General features: G+C 36.0%; 1 protein-coding gene across 4 annotated transcripts in view; it reads right to left on the reverse strand.

Moving 5' to 3' along the window:
• Positions 1-1,044: 1,044 nt before the first annotated feature.
• The window catches only part of ZNF654 (zinc finger protein 654), a 36,290-nt gene continuing 11,640 nt past the window's right edge, over positions 1,045-25,694 (reverse strand). Inside the window, exons 3-9 of one of the 4 annotated variants that reach the window (XM_067002067.1) lie at positions 21,198-21,279; positions 18,984-19,119; positions 14,693-14,895; positions 13,801-13,940; positions 9,195-9,336; positions 5,374-7,672; positions 1,045-4,934 (exon numbers count right to left, since the gene is read on the reverse strand). In XM_067002067.1, coding sequence (XP_066858168.1) covers positions 4,927-4,934; positions 5,374-7,672; positions 9,195-9,336; positions 13,801-13,940; positions 14,693-14,895; positions 18,984-19,119; positions 21,198-21,279 — 3,010 coding nt within the window. In that variant the 3' untranslated portion in view covers positions 1,045-4,926. Of the gene's footprint in view, positions 4,935-5,373; positions 7,673-9,194; positions 9,337-13,800; positions 13,941-14,692; positions 14,896-18,983; positions 19,120-19,254; positions 20,422-21,197; positions 21,280-25,694 lie in introns of those variants that run through there. The other 3 variants (XM_013186638.3, XM_013186666.3, XM_067002075.1) reach the window with 3 other exon arrangements.

Consider the following 25,694-nt stretch of genomic DNA (forward strand, 5'->3'; position numbering starts at 1 on the left):
CTCAGCTCTGTATATTCCCACCAAGCAGTCCTCTCAAGAGGCATTTGGTGCATGTAGCACAGAGCCACTGAAGAATTTTAACCGTTTTATGATGGAGGAAAACAGACAACTCAAAGCAGAGATCTTTGCACTGGCACAATAGCTGAGGGGTTAACCCCTTCAGCATTCTGAGGCCACTGTCCACCAAGGGACGATGTTGTCCCCTTGACACCACAATAAAATGAACACTGGTCCGCAGATTTCTTCAAACACCACATGCAGATTTCCTTTGCAAGCTTTAATATATTCCTCCCGAGCTTTACTACTTCCATCTGTCATGCCAACCTTACACTATTCTCTACATGGACATTAACGCACGCTAAGTGGGTGACCCCTCTCCCACCAGGTCAGAAACTTCAAAAACCAGTCCTCCTTCCTGGAGATCCTAAGCCAATTACTCAACAGGCTCCCATTTGCCCATGCATCCTGACTGATTCCCTGCCAGGATGCATCAGGCAGACAATACATGATACCTGTAAATTACTTATATGCACTAGTTCATTCCTGTTCCCCATGTATTTAGTTGACTAAATAAACCTTCTTGAAGGTGATCAGGCCCAGTCAAACCCAAGAAGTGGGTTGCTTCGTGTCTAATATGGTTCAACCACTGATTGAAGCTTTTTCTGCAGTAGCATGCCTTTCAGACTGATGACCAGAAACAGCTAATCCTCTCCCTCTCACACAGACATGCTTCCCTCTTCAGCAATTAGCAGTTTTAAAGAACTTGTAATACTGTGACTTCTTGAAGACTTATTTAAATAAATAGTGACTTAGAGATCCCCATCTTCCCAGAACCAGTAGTCTGTTTTAATTTCCTTGGTCATCTTTGATATTCTTGGAAATTCTTGAATAGACCTAGTCTATTAAAATCTGAATACCTGCGCACCTGGAACAACAAGAGCTGGCAGCTTCAAACAGGTGATAAGCAATTACACACACATTACACAGTAACTTAGAAACATTGCAGCAGTACTTTCAGAGTGATTCCCCAAAGGACAAGATCAATTTCTATCAACAACAAAGACAATGTTTTATTGAACAAACCTATGTACAGTACAAAAAAGTTTTTAAAATGAAACACTACCGTTGATTTATTGCAGTTTGATGGCTCAGTTTTAATTTGTACTCTTATATAAAATGCAAAGTAAAATAATTTAACATTCAACAAGGAAGCACAAATTTCCTTTCTTGCTGAACCTGTAACAGCTTTTACAAATTAACAGAGTCCCAAAATGCATATGCTGCATTTAATCAGAAAGGTGTTATACAGTACCAAATAAATTAAGAAAATAGTAACACTACCACCCTCTTTGAGTCTTTTGTCCATACCACTGGTGTTAAACAACAAAAGAAATGAGTACAGCTGAACCTCCAATGTGATATTAAAAATCACAAAGTTTAATGTTATAAATTATCCAAACTATACAATTTATATAGTTTCAATGAATATGGCTAAATAACCAAAGTACCAGTGACCTTTCCCACACAGATATGACCACTTTCAATTTTTATTTTTTCCATTAAAGGTGCCTACCAAGCGGCAACTCCTTGAAAATTTGAACTGGCATGATCTCTGCAGTGAACTGTAACCAGGTTAGAATAGACGATCTTAAAAGGAAGGTTTAAATCCGAGTTAAAGCCACCTGAAGGAACATTGTTAAAATATAATTATCAGCAATGAAAACGCACAAACTTTGATCCAGCAAAGCTCCCACGTTCATATGTAACTTCAGGTGACTTTAAGAAATTTGCATGCTTACATTACACATGTACTTCAGTGTTTATTGAATTAAAGTGATATATCCCGATTAATTATTTCCCATTATACCACAATGCTTAATGGCTGGGACAAAACCTTTCGATTCTGGACTTGGAACCTTTTTTCAGCCCTAAAAGTTGCAGGCTTAGTAATAGGATACTCAACATCCTAAGGAATCCTAAAAAAGCATGTAGAATTATCCCACACACATTTAAAGTATCTTTCTGCTCCTAATTAAAGTTGCTTTATACCGCACCTATCTGAGAATACCAACAGGTATTCGAGAACAGTTTAAAGAAAATACAGTGTCTTTTGAAGTAAAATCATTACTGAAAACAAAAGTGTTACAACCCCCTTGCTACTTCAAGTCAATTTAATGTACTTTTGATAGGCGTTAGGTGACCTAATATTCACCTACATTAGAATTCAGTCTTCCAGATCTCTCAAGTGTGTATTCAGAACACGTGGTATAAACAAATGGTGGTGTCCAAGAAAAGCATTTTTGAACAAAAATGAGTTTAATACAGGTACAAAAAAATTATGGTCACAGTTTATGCACATACATAGATGCATTTATCTACACACTTTAAACCAAAAGAAAAAAACACAAGTCTTAATCATGTTTTTAAAGCATCTTCAAATACATGGAGCTCCAGGAAAAGGTAAAAAGCACCAAAGATTAAAGGTACACTTAAAAGACTTTACACAAACATTTGTCATATCTTACTCAATGAGTTCTCAGATTTTTAAAGCCATAATACTTTATAATTGTCTTTTTTTTTTTTTCCAAATATACCTAAGCAAATTTAACTGATTAGCAATGTTAAGCAAAGAAAGGGGAACCTGGGAACATTCAAGAAGGTAATTGGGTCCTTAAAAACTATGTGGTAATTTGAAGTAAGAAAAAACGTCAAAGTGCATTTGGCTGAGACGGTCCCCCTTATGTTGAAAAAATTTTAATGTATTTATATATGTAAATATTTATATATAGTGTGTATGCAATATATATGAATGATGCATTTAAATCACTTCTGCAACTGCAAAAAAAATTCTTTGGTGCCTCAAATGTCATAAAGATCTCTCAAAGTGGGCCAGCCATTGGTATTAATGTAATGTACACATACCTGTGATCATAATTTTATAACCTTTTATGTTAATCCAACTCAAAATTAAGGCAAAAAATTTCTAGAATTTAGAAAAAGCGTGATTTTGAATTTGCATTTTTACCTCTCAGGAGAGGAAAAGGAAGCAGAATTAATGCAAATATCTGTAATTTCACAGAGAATTATTAGCAGAGGCATTACTGAACTATTAAGTTCCAGAACTATTTAACAGCCTATTTTACAATGAAACCCTTAGGTTTACAAGTGTGAGCCATTGCTACAATGAACAGATCTTCTATTTATGCCTTGATTTTTTACTTTTTTATTTTGAATTTTTGTGTATCTGTTGATTTAAGCAAGTTGATCATCCTACTACGCCATCCATACATTGAGATGAACTAGTCAGTAAGCAAACCAGCTGAGCAGGAACAGTTGGTCTTTGCTGTCCTACATTTCTGTGATGACTCCATCCATACACACCATTTTTCATCATTAGACTTTGTGGCTACAATCACATGAAAATTTTCACCTAATGACACATAACAGGATCTCAAAAAACTTTTTATGGTAGCAAGGCAGAATAAGATAAGTTATTAGAGGATAAATTAGCACAGTAATTAAACAGGGTGCATGTTTGCCACAACTCTGTTTGGGGCATGAAAATCAAGAACTACAACAGCATCTTTTTGGTTTCCAAATATCCTGTCTTTCAATGAGATGTATAGAAGAGAAAGACTCAAATTTCTTATCTTCACAACATCCTTCCAATTATTTTTATGAACAGTCAGTTGCTGGATAAAGTGCTTAACATTGAAGTAAGTCCTTCACTAACTTCTGGGAAAGCTTATCTTTTCAAGAGATGCTGCTAGATAGGGTTGTACTATGTCTTAAGGCTGAGTTGATAAGTTTTCTCCCTCCCTTGAGACAGTAAATAATTTGTTACAGTACTGAGCTGTCACCAGTCACCACTACGTAATACGACGTGTGGAAACAGGCTCTTCCAGATCTTTTCTAACTTGACATGCATGCTCTGGTTTTGTCTGTCTTCATTATTTCCCCTTTATTATAAAAGAAGCCTTCTGAAGTTCTTTTCAATCATACCAACAGCTGAAAGGACCTCCGTATTTGTATAAAATCAATTTAACTCTGCCCTGTAGTGCATGTCTACCCCCTGCCCATTCTGCATTTTTTCTCAGTCTGCTTCTGGTAATATCCACACAACTTTTGCATGTACTGCTTGTATTAGTCTTCCTGCACCTAAAACAGATGTTATACGGGACATTCAACGTGTACTGTAACCATAGCCCTGAAAAGGGCTTCTCTTGCATGCATCTGATTTCCACTGTGCAGAACTTACTTAATATCACATCAATGCACTTTTTCTTTGCATGCTCTGTACTTCAAAATTTTTTTGTTATTTATTGTTGTCGGTTTTGATATGAGAGCCTTCCATCCGTCTTAGATTTCTTTCTACATTCTTCCTCTGAAAAAACACTGTTTGGTTCCTGTACACATTTATCTGTTTCATCATGAAGTGACACCTTCTTGAAAGACTCCTTCCAAGCTGTGTGGATGGACAGCCTTTAATCATACTTTTTTATACTTTTTTTTTTCTTTAAAACTACAGCAGCTTGAAGAACCAGCTGTTTTTATTTCCATAAGGCAATTACTACCCTCTGCTTTCTCTGCCTGCTCAGCTGTATGCATTGTTTTCTTTATACCTTTGTGCTAGAAAGACTGTGCCGCAAAGCTCCAATTATGCATTTGAAATGGATGTGGCTTTTTGGATAACTGGTACTTTGGGGATTTCGTAGCAACCTTTCTGGACTCAAAAACTGCAGAGCTCCTATTATTCCTCTGTGAGTTCTGTCTAGAAAATGTGCTTTGTCTTTATCAAGGTCATGTTTTTCTTTAGTAATTTGAGACTGCTTTATGATTTAAGGCCAACTGGGAAACAAACTGCTGCTTCTTCATGTAGTGTTCTGACACCACTCCTTGTTTGATACATTTTCCCACAATGTTGAATCAGGCACCTGTGAAATAAAATGCATAGGTTAGTCTTCATTTTGTTCCCAATGTAAATCATTCTTCCTTTTGGAACACTGCCCACATGTTCCAACGTGTAGTTTCTAACACACAGAGACAGACAGGCTGAAATACTCTTCTCTGTTTTATAAGAATTCTTTCCCTTAGAGCTGCCCACCAATTTTCACCACCTCTTGCTTATTCTAAACAGCATGTCTAATTTGAACTTCCAAGTTAGTGCAATATTGTGTTCCAATGTTTAGGTCCCTATTGATTTCAGTGACCCTCCTCTCTTTAAATTCTAGCATACTGCAATTGCTCAGAAGTTGTATGTGTCCTATCTGGCCTATCAGTTTGCCTGTTTTCAAGGACCACTATCTGGTCAGTATTTGCCTCCAAACCAACCAACCAACCCACCCACCCACCCAGAAGGACTAGAAGACTTACTTTCATCATCTGAATCGAATCCAAAGAGCGTCTGACACTTCTTTTGTGCAAGGTGAGCCTCAAGTGCTTCTGAATTACAGTAGATGGTCAAGCAGTTGCCACATCTAAATCTTTCTGTTGATTTGCTACAAAATTTGTCTTGTTCAGAGTGAGCATCTACTTTATCAGTCAAAATTTTTCTACGTTTTGGCATACTAATGTATCGTTCATCAAGGTAACTTGGAGGCAAGGGTCTAACATATGGTTTTGTTAAGATGACACCATATGAAGTATTCTCTGTCTGATTTGGTTTAGAAGGTAATTGTGAGGCAGCAGCATTATTCTGTGGTATATCGTGACAGTTCTGTAAAACAGGTAACACCGACCCATTCTCTGTCCTTGTTTCATCTGCCACTCTGTCCAAAGGTGTTTCTGATGACTTTGATGATGTCTGATCCGGGTCGCTGTGCCCATTGACTAGTTGGTCACTGACAGCATTACAGTTCTCAGGATTTGGCTGTAACACAGGTGTCTTTTGGTCTATCAAAACTGTAGCACTCCCCTCAGATGAACTTTCACTTCCGTTCTGAATTACATTGTTTGCTTTTTTCTCTACACTTTGAATGTATGTCTTTGGTTCTGTAGAATCCTTCCTTGCCTTCCAAGTTGGAATTGGTAAATCTACGGTTTCTTTTTCATTAATGGATTCGTCATCATCTTGGTAGCTACAAAGTTCTGAAGGGTCATCTGAAGAATCTTTTTCACTTGCGTCTTCTGAGCATTCTGGAGTTTTATTTAAATAATGCTGAGCCTCGTGTTCATACAGCAAAGGGAGCTCCTCAAATAGCTCACAGCACTCTGCAAAATTACACTGAGCTTTAAAAACATTATGACTTTTTGTATGCTCTGCAAGCTCAGTTGATAGTTTAAATCTCTGATTACAATTAAAGTGTAAACAAAAGTAAACATTTGGATACACGTGTCTCTTCAGGTGGTCTATAAAATGTTGGGAATCAGCAAATTTTCTCTGACAGAACCGACATTTGCCTTTATTCCATTTCATTATGTGTTGCTGCACCTTCAAATCAGTTGGATGAGCTTTTCTTGCGTGTTTATTGAGGAATCTTATCTTTTTAAACACTCTAGCACAACCATTAGCAGGGCACTTAAAGCTTCCTTCTTGATCCATAGCATCAACGTCTTTTTGAGGACAAAAAGCTCCATTCACTTTATGTAGAATAGGTGACTCTTTACTGGAGCTCTCATCATCTTCAGGCAAACTTTCTGTACTTAAAGCATCGGGAATATTATTAAAACAGCTGTCGCAACTACTGTTTTCTGTAACATCATCCTGGTCACTTAGATGGTTTTCTACTGCATCAAATACCTGTTCAACATTCTCCTCTTCTGCAACTGCACTTGGAGCTATTGCAATCTCTGGTTCCTCTTCTTTAGAAACACCAGAATTCCCATTTTCAAGAGAGAGAGAAACATCAGAACATTCTAGTTCATTTAAAACAGGGGCCTGCTGATCAGCCGCAAGAACTGCAGCAAGATGTTGCCTTTCTATCTTTCTGACATGATTCTTTAAGTGCTTCAGCATGAGTCCCTTTTGCCTGAACTTTCTGGTGCAAAGTACACAGGAAAAACTGCCCTTTTTTTGGTGAGCTTGTGCATGTCTCACAATGTGATCACCAAGGAATTCCTTGTTGCATATCACACAGCGGTGGCTTGGTACAGTATTATCCAACATTTTAGATGCCTCTGGAGCTTCATGGTTCTTTTTGGCATTACGTTTGGACTGGGCTTCAGACAGGTCTTCACAGTCAAGCTCCCCATTGCTTACATCTGCTGGACAGACATGCTCCTCACTCAGAGCCCTGTACTCTGTTAGCTTCTCTACATTTGCAGTAGAGTTTTCCAGTGTACTTTCACTTAAGCCAACAAAGGCTTTATCCCCCAATAATGCTAAACAATTCTGCTTGATCATCAAGAAATTCCAAAACTCAGGATCAAAAAACAGACCTTTTTTCAAAATTGGAAGCAATTCAAAACGCACACGGTTTTGAACAGAACTAGTGCATTCATTGTATTCTTCATCCGCACATTTATATAAATGTTCAACAGTGTAGTAAGATTCCAAGGTGCGTTCAAGAAAAAAGATTGAAAGCGCACAGATTCTGAGGATCTCCAAGTCATTTGGCAGGAAGTGAGCAATTGCTTTGTAAATAAGACTTTTCATACTGGGATCTTCACGGAGGTCCAACTGCAGGGCACATCCACATATCTCAACGCATATCTGAAGACCATCCTCACCAACCTGCAGAAAGGAAGTTACAGTATACAGTACTGTATAAAGTTATTTTCCTTATGGGATTATAGAAGTCTACAGCTTGGAAGTCAAAAAAAATCTGAAGGTAGGAGGGGGGGCTGACAAGCTAGTATAAACAGTGCCCAAACATCAATATCCCATGTATTTATATTTGTCTACTTGCAAAATACTTAGGATTTCAGAAAGCGTGCTACTTGTAAACATTATTTGAAGTCATGTGCATTTTAAAACAATGCTTAAACAATGAATGACAGTATCTTCTTATCTGCACGTTAACTAGGCTGTTTCACACTACAATTCTACAGTTACTCTCCATTTTGTACCTGCTTTAATTTATTTAACTTGCATTGGAGAAAAATACAAGCTGTAAAATATTGCCCTTGATTTTCAACAATGACCACCAAGAAAACCATAACAACCCATGGCCAAGCATTCTAACAAGCCTGACTTTTCAGAATCAACGAGCTATATTTCCCTTTCCACGCTTAAGGTTGGGGGCCTCTCTTGAACTTATATTTGGGAGGGATTTTCAGAAACATGCTGCCCAGCATATGGCAGATTAAAGAAAGAAGAGTTTCAGGGAAGTGTATGAATAATTAGAATCTACCTACATTTAAATGTGTGTTATAGTGGGTTATTAAATAGAATTTTATCACTGAGATGCAAATACAAATGAGATGCAACTCTTCCTAAAGCTACTACATCAAGTTATTCATGTTACCAGGAGCATTTTAGAATACATACTGAGATTAAAACCTTGAACAGCAGAACCTTGAACTGCAAAACAGCACCCTTAACGAAATAATCTCCAATTTGTTTACCCAAATATTTAGGGTGCAGAATATGGAGACGCTCTGTTCAACCAGGCCAATGATAAAAAGCAGTATTTGCTTGCAATCAGCTAGCACTCCTGAATGCAAAGGATCACATTTTACATTTTCTGCAGTTGCTCATGAAGTAAGACTAACACATTACGTTGAAATATAGCACATTGGTCTGAAGCAAAATTATGTCGCCTTAGACTACCTCTTCCTACATGTTACGTTAAGAACTTTTTCACATCTGGTTAGAACTGGTGGAAAGATTCAGAACTTAACAAGAGTGAGAGGCAGATAGAAAATATGGGTATTAAAAAATTCCTAGTTCCATAAGGAGTCTGGCTTAAAACAAACTGACAAGAAATCTTTTGCATTTACTCATTTCTTAGCAGTTTCCCCACTTGTTTCCCTGCAGGATGACACTGCTCAAATTTTCTGCAGACGGAAAAATTTACTCAACAGATTTCAGTCAAAAAAAGTCTCAAAAACGCACTACAGATCAAGGACAACCATAATATCAACACATATTCTAGAACCTGACAATGCTTTTAATTTTATGTCCTTCTCTGCCCCCTCTTTACTTTCTACAAGAAGCAGCCATTACACAACAAAAACATCATTTCTCTTCATTTCTATTAGTAACAAAAAGATTGAAGGAAAGGGGTAAAAAAGGGAAAAAAAACAAAACTTACTTCATCCTTAATGACTTTCATGAAAGGAAAAATTACTCTGACATTTGTAGCAATTCTTAAAAGCTGGTAGCACTGGTCGACAAATACTTGTTTTGAGGGGTTAGATTTAAGCTGTAGTTTACTCCAAATGAAGATCAGGTCCCTATAAGTACAAAACAAAATATTTTGATTAAGCTGAGTTTCAAACAACTCTATCACTAAACATGTTGTACTACAAAGAGCCACGAGGTGCATATTCTGCAACTAAACTCATATTTTAGGGCTTAAAGCCAATCTAATTAACAAAACAACTGTACACAATGTGCACAATGGAAAATGCAACTTAATCACTTTGTTAAAGCATTCAGGGTATCTTCTATCGCTGAGCCAATTAAATATGCAACAAAATATTAATGTATTCGGTTTAGTATCAGAGAACCACATAATAAAATCAGATGCTACACCATGCAGCTCTTTACACCACCGGCAGTAAACGTCAGGCTGAAGAGCAAGCTCTGGACACACTCCAAATATGTTTTGGAATTAAGTTACTTTTACTCTAAGAATGAGAAATCCTTCTGGAAAAGACGTGCCAGATGTGGAAAATAGGAGCATTGTAAAAACCTAGTCTCCAGTATGGTCCACTGACAAGAAGTATCGTTCTCCAGTTATACATACTACAATACAATTTTAGTTTTTGACTGCTGTCATCATCGAATTTTTTAGCCAATGGCAGTTATATGAAAGTATCAGGCTCTACTGTTATTCATACATCTGTATCACTCAAGCAACATTTCTAACTGACACAAGGAAATGTAAGAATAGATTGCCAGACTCCTGCAGCAGAGCTTATACAGAGGCAGTGCGTTTAGTCTATAAAATATTGCTGATTGAGATCTACAGCCTGTAAAAAGTTCTATGCTCTTAAATTCAGAGACCTCTACAGGCAAACAGGTCTAACATTTAGTTATTTGCCACCACATCAAAGATTTTACACAGGAATCAATGAGGTTAAGACCAGGCAAAAATCCCATTATAACATCACAATGGAAAACGGAGACCAACTAACTTTCATCTTCTGAAGGAAGACACTTGCTTTCCTTCCACCAGCCTCCTCCTTCAGGAAAAGCAAATAGTTACTGACAATACACTTGACTGATACTCAAGAGTCCCTAGTCTGTGCCAGATATAAATCTTACACACTTTTTGAAATTAAGCTTGTCCTAGTGTGGTCAATGCCTGCATGAAGAGAAGTGACAGAACTATGACAGAACACCAACTTCACTTTTAAATTTAGGACAGTTTCATGTTCTGCTTGACATTTTAAGTGCTAATTGAGCCAGACATGAAATCTCGATTGTTTTCTTTCATTCACATCCCCAAAAAACTGAATTTGAAAGAAAGATCAAGCTTAAACAGGGTTAACACTGCAAAACAAATTCTACCACAAAATTAGTCTTATAGGCTTGCTAAGGGTACAAACTGTTTACTTCTGCCTTTACCAGGCTGGTAATCTATCTTCTTGAAGTCTCTTTGCAAACTTTCCATAGAAGTTTTAAAAAAGTTAGTCTTTGTGGACCAAACCTTTCATAAAAATTCAGTAAAAGTCACAACTTAAAGTACAAAAAGAAAGAAAAGATCACTTCTACTAAGGATGCTGTTTAGTAATGCAGCTTAAACTCACTGCTTACTAACATTAAACTGAATACCAGATGCTGCTCGTCTTTCCTCTGCTTTGTCTCATACCATTTTAGACAAGCCATCTCAACACTAATCCCAGGGAAAACTCAAAATTACTTTTATGATAGATTAGTGGTTTCAGTGGCATGCATTGCTCATACAAGTGTGAGGGCTGGCACAAGAAAAGAGATGAAAAAGGAATGGAGCAAACTGAAAGAAGGAGCAGCTCCACAGGTGAAGGGCAAGCCATTACATCAGTTTAATCACCATTCAACTAAACTAGACCCTGATGTGAAATATTTTAGGTCTATTCCTCCACATAGACATGAAGCCTTCTTCTCAGGCACATTTCTGACTTTAATAATTATGAATTGTTATGTAAAACATTCCTAAACTGCTGATTGGACTCTATGTCTGACCACACTACAGACGATATTTGAGATAGACTCAGTTTGATAGTTACTTCCTTGAGCACTGATTACATACTTTACCAAAACATACATGCTGAACGCTGTTACCCAAATCACTAAAACTACCTAAAGGCCAAAGACTGACTGAACGTGTGCAAACAAATTCCTTGACTTACTGAACAGGAATCACTTGAAAACAGCCGAAACATCATCTAAAGACTGCCTGGCAGAAAAGACAAGCCATTCTGCTATGGCTGTTCCATCAAAATTCTGTCTTCCTTCCTGGGGAGAGATCACTTTTTGATCCTAGAAACTCTTCAATCACGTAATTATGGACTTATTTCTGAACAGTAACCTTGTACACAAATATTTCTAACAATACCATGTACAACTTTTTTTTTGTGTGTAAGCAGTTTATCTATCAGCAGGCTTTCAATTCAGAAAAGTAATTCAGATCATCTGAATGTAGAAAATTGTAGAGTTTTGTGACAGTTGTGACAGATCTGCTTAAGGCCCATCTTCCTCTGAAATCGTATGAGAGCTAATGGTTACAGCTCTAAGACGTAATTCATACAGGCTGCTTCACACGAAGCAATAACAAATACCTGCTATTTACAGCTTTCTAATCTACTTTGGTTATCTTATCTTTGCTAGTCGTGGCTGCTGCTGGAACTGTAAGGTCATCAGTTCCAAACAAGGCAACATGACTTATACTGTGCTGAGGACATAAAAAAGTCTTCTCTGGGGAAAACACGTTGTAGGTTAACTTAACTTGACTCCTACTTTTTCCAAAACTTGAACAGCGGTACAGTCATACTTAATTGCTTCACAAGCTTTGTCCTGGCTTACATTACCTATTAATCATCATCCATATTTCTCTTGTAGGGTATATAATCAGTATTGCTCAACATCTGTAAAGAACCCAAGTGCTATTCTAGCTACATAGACATAACTGCTCTAAACTCTTTAAAAGATCAACAAGTTTTATATTCTGAAGAATACTAAAAGATATGAAAATTCTTTTCTTGATAAACAGATACTGAACAGTACTTTAGTCTCTTCTGGTTAGGAATTTCACTGTTGATGCCTGCTTTACCAGAATATGAGGGCAGACATCTTGTTTCAAAATGGCTGATGCAAAACTTGAAAATCAACTGGGCATGAATAAGGTTAACACGTATCTTATTACAACAGAAGATGAAAAGCAAGTCCAATACCAATATTTAGAGTGCATTTCTTAAAAGACTGAACCCCTGAGACTGAAAGCACTAACCGTGTAACTAATAGGTTACATTCACAAATTTCCTAACAAGCAAGAACTCCGGAGATGCAGCATTTGGGAAGGAATCAGCAAAATTGGATTACATTCTAACATTTGTCAGTGGGCTCAGAAAAGCTATGTACCTGTTTTGGCTGAACTTTGTCTGCCTCATGGGGATAGTAATGGCAAGCTTTTTTTTTTTTGTTGTTGAACAATTCAATGAAAAACGCCACGGAATAACTAGGTTTTGCAAATAAATCATGTTATAATTTTATCTCATAATGAGATTTCCAAAGGTTGATTCAATGCAATCAACTACTTGTCCAATAGTTAACATACAAGTTTTATTAATGAAATAACATTTGTTTCAGCATATCTGATCTTCATTACTTTCTCTAGAAAAAGCGATGTCTCACTTCAGCTTCCTTAAATCTGTAAACAGTGAAATAGTTTTATAGATTCTAGACTCCATGTTAAAACTAGCTATACAGATAATAATTTGATCTCAGTTGATTGAAAAACTTCAGATCTTTGCTAAGCCTTTCTGCTTCAACTACATAATCAGACAAATTAATCATACTTGAATCAAGATATGCAGCCATTAATTCAGGTAAAGAAATTATATAGGCTAAATGTAAGCATTACCTTCCTCAGACATTTTTCAGTTCTGGCAATGATGAAATTTGTTTTGACACATCTTCAGAAAATGCTTATTAGCCACAAAAGTGTCCAACTATCAAGCTGATTCAGTGCATACAAAGACACTGTTAAACCTTTTCATTCTTAATCCTTTCCTAGAAGACTCTAAATTACTTCATAAACAGAGTCACAATATAAAAGTTTGCATAATTCATAGCATACTTTCAGATATATATATTCTTTTTAGACACATTTGTGACAAAATACAGTCTGGTTATTATAAGTAGCGTGATCTAATTAGCTGGACAAGGAAATATCTGCATTGCAGGAGTCTACACACTGCACACGGTTACACTTTGCTAATAATAAATGCCGTATTTATTCACAGCCTCGTGTATCTAAAGACTCACTCTTCCGTTACTTTGAAGCAGTTAACTAGGGTTAGGTACTACGTAGAACACCACTATACAGGACTGTGTGAAAAGACAACAGGCAAAACAGATGTATTAGGAACATTTAAAAGTCATGTATTATCTGGTTTTTAAACTTAAACTACATCTCAAAGTCAGATGAATTTCATTTTGGCATTAAGCATTTATTATCTGCTAAGCTGCTTCACCAGAAATAAAGTATTTACCATATACAATACATGTCCCCATTTTGGAGCTGTGGGACTAGGAACGATTCACATAGTTGTAAGGCTAAGGTAGTCTTCCCTTCTTTTTCAGTGTTGCAGATGATCTCAATTCCACTCTTGCAATCAGTCCTCAACAAGTGCTATACAATTAAAATAAAATCAATTTAGATAAATTTGCTAATACAAAATAAAAAACCTATCAGACCTCACTATATTAAAGAAGCCACTGCAAACTTCAGGAACTGCTATTATTTCTTTGGAACAGCTTTTGTGTAGGTCTGCAAATAGAGACTTTGGAAAGATTTAGAGCTCTTTTAGATTCTTAGAATAATGACAGTCAGAATAATTGTCTGAGTAATTTAAGACTACACAAAAGCCTTTTTTTGAATAAGGATAGTTCATTCTTAAAACAAAGTTAAGAAAAGTATTTTTTTTTCCAGTAAGTGCTATCAGTGGTAAAAGTAGGACCATATTTAGACAGAGGATGTCATTTTACATACTGGGGCAACATTAAAGGAACTTTAAAACTGACAAAACTATCATTTATAAAACACTGGACCAACATCAAGTAGGCTCAAGTGGTTTTGATACAATAATAGTCAACTGTGAAATAACAGTCAGTAAACTGAAGTTAGAAAATTTTAATGACTAAGTTACTTTGGGAATATATCTGTAAGTAAACTTGACCAAAAAAATTGCATTTAGGTCAACAAGATTTGTAGGCACTTACATTTATCTTTTCAGAGCCTAAGCCCGCACTAAATTAAGCAATACCAATGTAGTTGCCTGATTTTATGACATTTGCTTCTACAAAAACAGTTCCATATGCTCCTCTCAACAATTTGTACACAACAAGTACCACTTCATTAAAAAAAATGTATACTGACAATACCTCCTGGAATAGCTGATCTTCTAATGGTGACATATAAAGACAGGTGAAAAGAGCTTGATGGAAATACAGATCTTTACTGATATCTGGATGATTTATGCAAGATTTGATAAGAGCCATTGCCTCAGGGATGCGTTCACAGGCAATAAGGTATCTGGCACGTAGTTCAAAGAACAGTGGATTTTCAGAGCTTAAATATTTGTTAACTGTACAGAAAAGAAAGATTTAAAGGCAATTAGAATATTAAGTCCAAACACCAAATATACTTAAATTTAATGTTGTTTTTAACAGTGCTATGTCAACAAATAATATAAAGAAAAGGCTCTGCTAAAGAAGCTATCAAATAATATTTAAGTAAATGCCATCATCAAGAATCTGTTCTTTTACTCAGAAACAGAAATCATTTTTCTTATAACAGTAGTCTATGTCAGTATTTCGTTTCTATTTGTTGATCAACACAAGGTGCTGCAAAGGATTAGTGAAAATACACACAATTCAGAAGCAAATATGAACATTTTCAAGAAAGAAAATTCCTTCCTTTCTCAGCACTGGAATCTAGATGATTGTCTGAACTACAGGATCTACATCACTTCCAATACTATAACTATAAATATTTAAATCAACCCAGGATATTCTTACGCATTAAAATGGAACAGCTTGGAGTAGGGAAAAAGTTATCTGCAATTCACAAGCTGTTTTAAATATCTTTGAACACTTCTGGTTTTGCTTGGAGAAATGGAATATATCCACTGTTCCTTCCTCTAAAAATAATGCTGGGTGTTTTTCCCCCACACACACACCTAACTGCCTAGATACCCTTAAGTATTGGCCTAGCTTGCTGGAAGTTGATTTTTTCCTATCTAGAAGCTAAGTATTTCAATGAACTAATTTCAACTGAAAGAAACACTCAATACTACACATTTAAGCAATTCAAAAATAATGAAATATGTCATCTTTTAGATCTCTATTTTAAAAGACTATACAGATTCTATTATCTCTTAGCATTACAAGTTAAAGTGTCACTCGAGTCCACAAAATTCTGTAATGCTGCTTTTATTTTGAGAATTGTTTGCATCTTTTCAAGTAAGTGCACTTTGAGGTCTTAATATTGCATTAACGTTTATGTAATATCTTGGACACTATGGCCCAATCTGCCTCTTGTATTCTCCACAACTCCCATAAGATAGAGAAATATTCCAAAAAGACAATTTTAGTGCATAGCTTGCAGTACTACAGTGTTCCGTATTAAAAAAAAAAAAAAAAAGGACCACCGATTTAAAGTCAATGAAGGCTAGAAGCAAGCAGAGGGAGTTTATATCTTAGAAGGAACCTGTGCGAGGAAAGTTACAAGCAACTTAAAGTGACACTTGGAAGGATTAAAAAAAAAAATCGAAGCATTACTGAAAACCACAACCTGAACAGCCAAGAGAAAATGTTTTCCTGAAATCAAACATTACTTGTGTAACAAGCTTTCACTTAAAATTTTTTTTAAGTTCCTCTGTTTGAAAGACATTCTTTATGTTCAGAAACAGCATTTCTCTGCCATCTGTATCTTATGAAAGCAAATGATAATACACGCAAGTGAACATTTCAGGTGCATTACTGAAAGTGATACAAGGTTTTACATCAGCTTCATTAGTAGATTTATCATAAGCTCTACCTTAACAGATGATGTTATTCCCACTACCCATTAGCACTTTGGGGTACAAACATAGTAAAGATGAAGACAGAAAAGACCGTGTCTAACAATGGTCACTGAACTGCTGTAAGCAGTGATCACACAGAATAATCCTTAAGGCTAATTAAAGGCCTCTCCTTAAGTTTGAGTTAACATACTTCAGGTAATAAATCCCATCATCAGTTCCATAAGCAACCAGTACACAAGAGATTATTGAACAATCAAAAATCTCAGGCCAGAAATAGTTACCTGTTATTCTCTTCTAATTTTAAGAAAATGCTGTACGCGTAACAACTGGCTATAGCATCCTCTACCTTCCAACAAGGAAAGATTGCAGTCCACAATACTGCTTGTTGTACATTCCCACTTGGTGCTGTAAATTCTTAGCTCAGTGTGCCCGTTTTTAAACAGGCTGTGAGTTCCAGCTAAACAACTTGCAGGGCTCTGCTCCCTCCCTGTCATGGAATGCCCTCTTTTTCCAAGAAGGCATTTACAAGGCTTCTAAGTCTCCAAAGCAGAAGACAACCACTAACTATAGTAGCATTTACACAAGTCTGCAATATATTAAAAACAGCTTGGGGAAAACAACATCTATTCTTGTCCAGGCAGCATGTGCAGTGCTTTGCTTTGGAGAGATAGATGCCAACCATCAGCTTCAAAAATAATTAACTGCTTACAACTGAATGTTCCTGTCTACAATACTCTCTTTTAGACCATCACATTAGGCTGTCCTACTCTTCATCACCTATTTATTGCATCTATGCTGCAAAAAATTCCAACCCATATCAAACCCTGCTATTTTTCTGTAAAACCCCAGACTACCTTCCTTTCCAGCCATCTCAATATACTCTGCAACATCCTAAAGTACACTACAATTCAAGTAAGGACAGACACAGCAAGGTTTGTCTTGGCCTAACCTTCTGTGTAACTGGTGAATCCAGGACAAGATTATGTAGTTCACACAGTACATATTTATTCATCCATCTGACTTTCATGAGTAATGGTTGATGATTCAGCAATAATAAGCAGTTTTCCCTCATTTAAAAGAGACCCCTGAGGGAACTCTATGGCCAAATTTCAAAACATACACCAGATACTGCCAGCTAATAAAGCAGCACAGAATGTTTGCTTTAAGATTTCATAAGAATCAGATTTTAGATGAAGTGAAACAAAAAAGAAAACATTTCCAAAAGGCGTTATCTAAAATATAATGTTTGTGATCGCAGATGAGATGTGTGGAGAGGGGTTAATCAGCAGATACGAAGAGGAAGAAAACCTAGGCAGAGGGGAAGGAAATGTAGCTTTCCATGAAAGGAAACAAAGTGATCAGCTAATGACAATAGGCAGTCTCATCCTTCTCTGCCAGGTAAAACTAAGGAAGAATTCTTGAACTGTTACTCATCATAATCAAATGGCTTCATGCTGATCAAGGAAATCAATAAGAAAAAGGATTAATTAAATCTTTGCTGGAGAGAGAGAGATGGAACAAAACATTTCAAATTCCTACTGAGTCATACATACTTTCATTCCTTCCTGAAATGTTCTATTATATATACTAATCTTTTTAGATTAAAACTTTTTCTTCCATTTAACACCTAGCTTCAGATGATAACCACCAAAACTACCAGTTAGTCATGCAATGCAGAATAAAACAAGGATAATGTTTGTTTTCATTTTGTTTCTGTATATATATGTCCAGAAGTTTATCAGATATGTAAAAAAAAATCAAAGGTAAACTGTAAGTCAACTGCTTACTTCACAAGAGAGACAAGCAACAATCAAAGACTGCCCAATGAATCAGATTAATTTGCTACCAAACCACTTTCTGTGGTTCATCCTCTTCCTCCTCTGTTTATAACAATGTGCCCATTCCAGAAAGTCATGAATTTGAATCATTCACTGCACCATAACTAGAGAAGAACTAGTATTTTTATCACTATCAAATGGAAACAATTTTCAAGAGGTCCTCCATTAACATTGCTAGCAAATACAGAAGAGGCTAGTAAAGACTTCACTGTAGATTGGATACACGCCATTTTTACCCTTACAAACATTCATTAACTGCCAGGTTACATTTGTCTACATGCATGGTTTGAAAAAAATAATCTTTCTTTAAAACCCAACTATTATATATACTACCATAAACACAAAGCAGCTACCAGATGTAATCACAGGCTTAATTCTAAACAGAGCCAAGAAAAGCCCCAATCCCAAGTACGTAAACTTAAAAGAAAAAAATAAATTAGTCATAGGACCATGAGAAAAAACTACATATCAGGACCCCTCCGATCATGATACTTCAGTAGCCTAACTAAAGTCAACTTTCTCTATATGCTCTTCCTGGGTTAGAACACCTGGATGTTGTAAACACATTTTTAAGTGACTGCTCACTGCTCAGTAGCTTCTTGTATCTGAGTAACTTGATCCCTGTACTATAAAAGTAGACTAAAGCTATTAGCACAGAGATCTAGTTTTCTTTCAAAAGAGGGACTGATACTTAACTTCAAAACAATTGTGTGCAAAACCAGCTGACAACACTTGATCCTAATATCAAAAAAGCCTAACAGCACATTTTCCAGCACTCTAAAAAAAACAATTACAAGGTGATTTAAGTACCTAAGTCCTGTGATACAGGCTTTGCTTTAAGAATTGCTTGTAATACTGGATCCTCCCATGGTCCACCATCTCGAATGATTCGAGTCACTAGTTCCAGGTTCATATTTCTGTATCTATTTAGAAGGTTCTGACATTCCTACAAGAAAAAAGAAAACAGTTAGAAAGATGAAAATAAGCGTTGTCTACAAATAATATCTTCTTGGGTGGTCTAAATATAAACTAGCAAACCCATTCACATTCAAGTATTTCCTCAGTCAACAATTGAACCTACAAAGTCTTGACTGGGCCTCGATAAAGTCCTAAAGCAACAACTCATATTCTGTAACACAGAACTGTGGAAGCCAGAATATTTTCTACTGGCACTCAGCAAGAGTCTTCCATTTGCATAACAATGCAAATTGCTTCCATTGAATTATGAGATATTATCGGCATAACTCTGTGGGAAAAGTCTTCATCTGATGCTAGTCTGCACAGATTCCGACATGTTGACACTGGAATTGTGATGCAGTGATGAAGTCTAAACTCTTCCAAGCTTAAGCGAAAAATTGAACTAAGCCGTGTGAATCACTAGCCCTCAAGCAATCATTTTAATCCAAATTTCTATCTAACAGAAATCATGGTTGCCTACAACAATATGTAGTGTTTTAGCCACCCAGGATTTTAATATATGCCAAGTTCCATACCTCCCTTCCCCCATTTTTACTTGCTGGTAAAAGTATCAACATAAGAATTCCACTGTTGATTAACAGTCACAAGAAAAAAGTATCTATTTTTGAAATGGAACTAAAATGGTATCTTAGCTTTCTTGTGGGTTGTTTATAAAGTGAGCTGAGATGACTAACAATGCAATTGAAAAATAGCTTCTATGCATATGCAATTAACTTCTTCACATATGTACTTTTCTGCAAATTCTTTTTTTTTCCAATTCCTCAATATTTTCTTTCATATTCAGATGAATATGTTCAATGGTAGAGAACAGTTAAATAAACGAAACAATGCTCTTCACTACCAGTTTGATTATACAACAGATTCAGATGTTCTTTATCAAGAAAATTATGTAAAGATGCATTTAAATACGTTTATCGTTTAAAAGTCAAAGCACTTGGGAATTGTAATACAAAAGCACACAGAATAAATTACTATGCATCACACTTGGTAAAATTATTTCTTGTTCATAGACTACTTTTGAAAAGCACTTACCAAAGGACTACCGAAACACCCCATTACTCTTCTGCAAGAGACCATACCCATTCATGGGGCTGCTAAGCCACTCCTTGACCCTATTCTTCCACTAATTCTCAGTAAGAATATAATTGCTGCTGTTTAGATAATTAAGGTAAGCAGTGCTGACTTTGCAGCAGTGATAACAGAAAGGTGTCAACGTAAAAATCACAGGAGAATAGCTATTCCTCAAACTGCAGTTTCATTATCAGTCTTAACAGCAGAACCAGCCCTGTTTTTCACCTTCTGTTTCCACATCAAGTTTATTCTCTCGTGGTTGGCACAAGTGCTTTCTTTCACATGCGCTGAACTCAACTCTCAAAACCGGCCCAGGTCCAAAAAAAAAAAAAGACAACAACAAAAAACACCATGAAAACCCAACCCTTATCTGGTAAAAAAAAGGTCTAGATGTTAAATCTGGGAACATTTCTCTTACACGGTAGTATACAGACATACCAAAAATTGTCCCAGCCTAGCCAAGAGCAAAAAAGTTTTTAACAATGCCAGTTCATGCTGACCTGAAGAGTTCAATGAAATATAGCTTCAATTTCCAATTTACTGTTTAAAACCACAGAGGTAAACTTGACCTTTCATGTCATGAGGTGGTAAAAAAAAAAAAACAAACACCACACTGGATGGAGGATGACATTAAGCTCTAATTAGGCACAAACAAGCACAGCTTCTCTTCTATATAGGAAAAGCACAGATTAAGTCTTGAATCAAAAAGTGGTTTTAAAAAGAAAACAATTTGTGTTTTTCCTAGTCCAGAAAAATTCCAATAGAAATACTGATGATAAATATAAGAATAAATGGCTTTCCCTTAAAAATATCCTTTTTATTAATTTGTTGGTATAAATGCAAGTAAAGCAACTCATCTCTTATTATAATGGCATATTTCCTCCAGGTTATATATCCACAAAAAAAAAAACAACTTGTCTTCACATGTACTAAAATAGCATTATCAAAGGTTTATATGAAAGTAGGCAACACTACCTGGATTGAACCTAAAATATCTTTCAAAGGATCTTCATAGAACTCATCCTTTCCAAAGAACAGCAGCAATTCAAAAAAACTCCTAAAAAACAGAAGTAGTGACAAGTCAACCAAACTAAAAATGTCCATTCAAGAAATGAAACTACTGTAATTCTACTGCTTTCCATAGCGCTAAAACAAAATAGCATTTTCATACGTTTTGAGTCCTTGCCAGCACTGAACAATCAATGTAAAAGTTTTGGCTAATACCTAGAGGCTCTAAACACTACTCAGTTCTAAAATTTAACATTGGTCTTATAGTCTGTGCTGGACTTTTGCAGTTAGACTTCCCCCACGCCCTGAAACACATTTTTCACCAATCATCAGGTCACAAATAACTTATCTATAGCTGTTAACATATGGTATCTAACAAGTCCAAATTAGCAATCAAACAGAATACTTAAGAATAAGTTATAATCCCCACGGCTACACTGTTTTCGTAAATTCAGGTCATCTAGACTTACATACAGTATCTGCCTGTTCTTCTCTCTCAAGGACTTTAACATCCTCCATACTGCTGTTCCTCACTCACCGTTAAAAAAAAGTGATCATCCACCAAAACATTTGTCAGATATGCAGCACTTTTGAGGAAGTAAGAGGATAGCTATACAATTACTGAAGAGTGCACACATTATATAAGGCATACTGACTTTATGTAAGTGCAGATTCCCAGCAATTCCTATTTTCAAGTATGATGAGCATCTTGTACTAACACATTTTATTCCATTTCAACCTGCCTTATTGTAACACCCACTGAAATCTCTCTGAAGAGATGCAGGTTTAAAGGTGCTATTAATTTCATATTTCAAAACAAAAGCCTTTAAAGATTATTTCCAGAAGTAGCTTTTGTGCAATGTGTAAACGGAACTACATTCACCTCCTGCTTGGCATTCAAATGAGTTGATTAAACTTTGATTTTACCACAAACAAAGTTTTAGGCAAAACAGATCCCAGTGCAGTAATGCAAATTGACAAGTGTTACCTCAAAAGAGGTGGCAGAAAAAGGAGAAGGCAGGACTGACTCTTGCAAAAGCAGACTAGATTCCAACTGTCTCAAGTGTTAACAGTGGCCTCCATGTTTTCCATCATATTAAAATAATGTTCTAGCTTTTTTTTTTTTCATTTATTTTTTCATTGCAGTGACTGAGGAAAAACAATCCCCTGCTAGCAGAATCAGAGAGGTTGGTAAAAATGAACCTTCCAATGCTCAGGACAATTTTAAGTTTTCACCTACAGAAGCATACTTCTAGATATTACTTGCAATTCAGTCAGTGAATCAGCAGACAGCTCCAGCACATCTGCTACTGCTCTGCCTTAAGATTCTGAGAAATATTATTTCTATTAGGAAAAGTAACTATCAAGTATTGCATTAACATAACCTGCAACTGCTGGCTGCAGAAGTCACTAACAGGAGGCAGTCGGTATCTGAGTGACTCTGACAGAGTAAGATGAAAATTCAAAGTTGAATGGAAACAGTGTGGAAAGCACAACTGTGTGCATCTAGTGTGTTTTAAAGAACAGAACAGCAAAGGCTTTTGGTCTCGTAACATGAGAACACATGGATCATTTTTTTTTTTAGGAAAAAAGAAGGTAGAAGACAAAAACCGAGTGAAGTTCCAGCACTCTTCCACTTACTGTTCTTTGACTCAAGATCTTACTGACAGCAATTTCTTTCCTGGCTACCATATTTAGTCTTTCGTTGCAACATCTCTTAAAACAAAAGGCAGGTTTTCACAAACTGCTGAACAGGGTACTATTTTGCATAACATTTAAATTCGTTGTAATTATCCCCAAATTTCAAGTCACTCTCATATCCTCATTACATTTGAAATTAACAGCCGAAGTATCCCTACAAAACAAAGTCTTTCATTTTCAATAAAGCAGACATAGAAGAATTTAAAGAGCAGTTTAAAAACATTTTCCCTCTTATTTTCAGGAATAATGCCAATTAAAAAACCTTAATATTCACATAAGCAGAATTTTCTAAAATGTTCTTTAAAAGTCCAAAAATTTCAAAAGTTTACTATGGAAATAGTTACGGAAATAATGAAAGAGAATCACGAAACTAGGTTTTCTTTAGATTATGCTGCAGTAAGCTCTCTCTTAGATTAGCTAGAAAATTTAAGATACACATTCGTCAAGCTCAATGACAGGATATTTCTACAGATTAGATCTTCGAGTCGCAGCTGAAATACGTACTAAAAAAATCAGTACCCAAATAAGTACTTTGTCCAGAAATACATTATCTCATCTTCATGTCAATAAAAAAAAATTGCAGCCTATTGACTCCCAGTAAAAGTCATGCTTCAGTCATGTCATGATCTGGAAAGCAGCCACACTGGAACTTCATAATTGGCTAAGACAAAAGTGTTTATAGCAATTTACATAAGCGTCAGTTTTCATTTGTTTTGACTGACTTAAAGACAGTAAGATCCTGACCAAAAAAACGGAAACTAACAGTGATCAAGCATAAACTGCAGTTTTCTTCTGCATCAACACCCTTGCTTCACAATCTTTCGAGACTAATAAAGGAAGCTATTGAAACATTTGTATTTCCTAGTCACCAGTGTACATTCCGTTAAAATCACTATAGCCAATTCCAGCTTGGCCTTGCTATCTTAAAACAGTCTGCAATATTGCACACCTAATTTAAATCCATCTGTCTGCAATAATGGTGCTTCTGACTTTCCCTAACATCACTTCTTATATTACCGGCATTAGAAGATTGTCTAAGAACACCGACAGCATTAATAGAGAACTCTATTAATGTAGTACAGATGCTGCCTCATTTGTGATGATGAGCATGGCTAGTACACATAGGAAATGCAACAGTCACTACTGTAAATAAATACTTTATCATCTAGTTACCCAGGAAGTCTTACTCAAGTGTGACAACATGGGCAGATTTTTGTTCTCTAAGAACTAGGACTTAATACACATCACATTTTCGAAAGAGATTTGAGCAAGGTTTCCTAGGTAACTTGGACTGTTAAGTCCTACAATGCCTTTATGATATCGCCAATCAAGCAGATTCAGAAGAAAAAACAAACTCATTATTCAGTAATTCTAGAACAGGAAGAAATGTCAGCAAGTAAACTCAGCTTCAAAAACCAAGACAGACAAGGGCATTAGGAAGTCAGCAATCAGTTCAGTTCTAGATTAGCAGCAATGGTGACCATCCTAAATACAAGATACACCTGATACACCTGAATTTGTAATTTCCACTCCACATCCGCACTACTCTGATAATTGGAATTGTTTACAGGTGTGGTTTGACCTTCATGAAATGAGTTTTTCTAAAAACTAGTGAAAAAGAGAGGTCACCATCTTTTGATTCATTTGCTAGTTGTTAGCAGATGATACCTAAGTATTCCACTATAAAAATCATTATCTTCTGATTCCATAAATAGTCTCATGTCAAATAGCATCCTCCCCCCTCCCCCCATAGGTCTCACTGGTGAAGTTTCACCAACATTTAAAGATAGCAGATATTTGTACAAGTATACCCAATAAAACTTTAATTTGTATATAATTATTACTAATAGCTCTAGAAGAATAGAAAGAGTTCCTCCAGACAAAGTAAAGGCTGAGAACATTCACCTCCGAAGACTTGATGAAGCATGATGAGAAGTTTCCGAATAAATTCTGAACTGAGACACTAGGCTGTATCTGAAATCAGTACTCAACAAGAAAGCTGGACAGATAAATCTGCTTTACTCAAACTGAACTAGCAATAAAGCTAAGCTTTTGGGTTTTTATCTCCATCTGTTGATGAGAAAATCAAGTACATTGTGTCTGGGATAACTAACTCAAAGATTTTGTCGTCTTCTTCTGTTGAACACTAAAGTTTTTGAAATATTAAAATTAGGTTCTAACAGCAGAAAAAAATGGACTTTTGCTATGTATTGATCATTACCCTGACACTTTCAGCCTTCATGTGGGAAAACCACCACAAGAAAACCAAGATTGTAATAAGATACACTCTGCAGTTCTCTGTCAAATTGAATATACAGTTAACTGACCAAAAGTCATAACAAGTCATTTCCATATGCATTTTCATGACTTGAATGTAAAAAAAAAATCAATTTTAAAATTGATTAATTTCTTAACCAATATAAGAAATTTGTTTATCTCAGCAAACACTTAGCTTATTACATCATTGGAGTAGAACAATAAATACTTTCAGTAACACATTTACAATTACATGCTGCCAAAGGTCGGTCTTCAAATATTCCAAAAAGTATTTTTCCCATGAAAGCCATCTGTAAGGTGATCACTTGACTTATTTCTTCAGATAATTTGTTTCGTCAGAAAACCCTTATGACACAACACTGGAATATGCAGCTTGAATGCTTAATGACATAAAATGACTTACCTGAATTATAGTTTTCATATCCACAGTTAGCTGTTCTTTTGTTACCATGTGTGACTTTGTTCCACACAGCTAAGTAACCTGGC

The sequence above is a fragment of the Anser cygnoides genome, chromosome 1, assembly GCF_040182565.1.
Source record: "Anser cygnoides isolate HZ-2024a breed goose chromosome 1, Taihu_goose_T2T_genome, whole genome shotgun sequence".
Taxonomy (NCBI): Eukaryota; Metazoa; Chordata; class Aves; order Anseriformes; family Anatidae; genus Anser; species Anser cygnoides.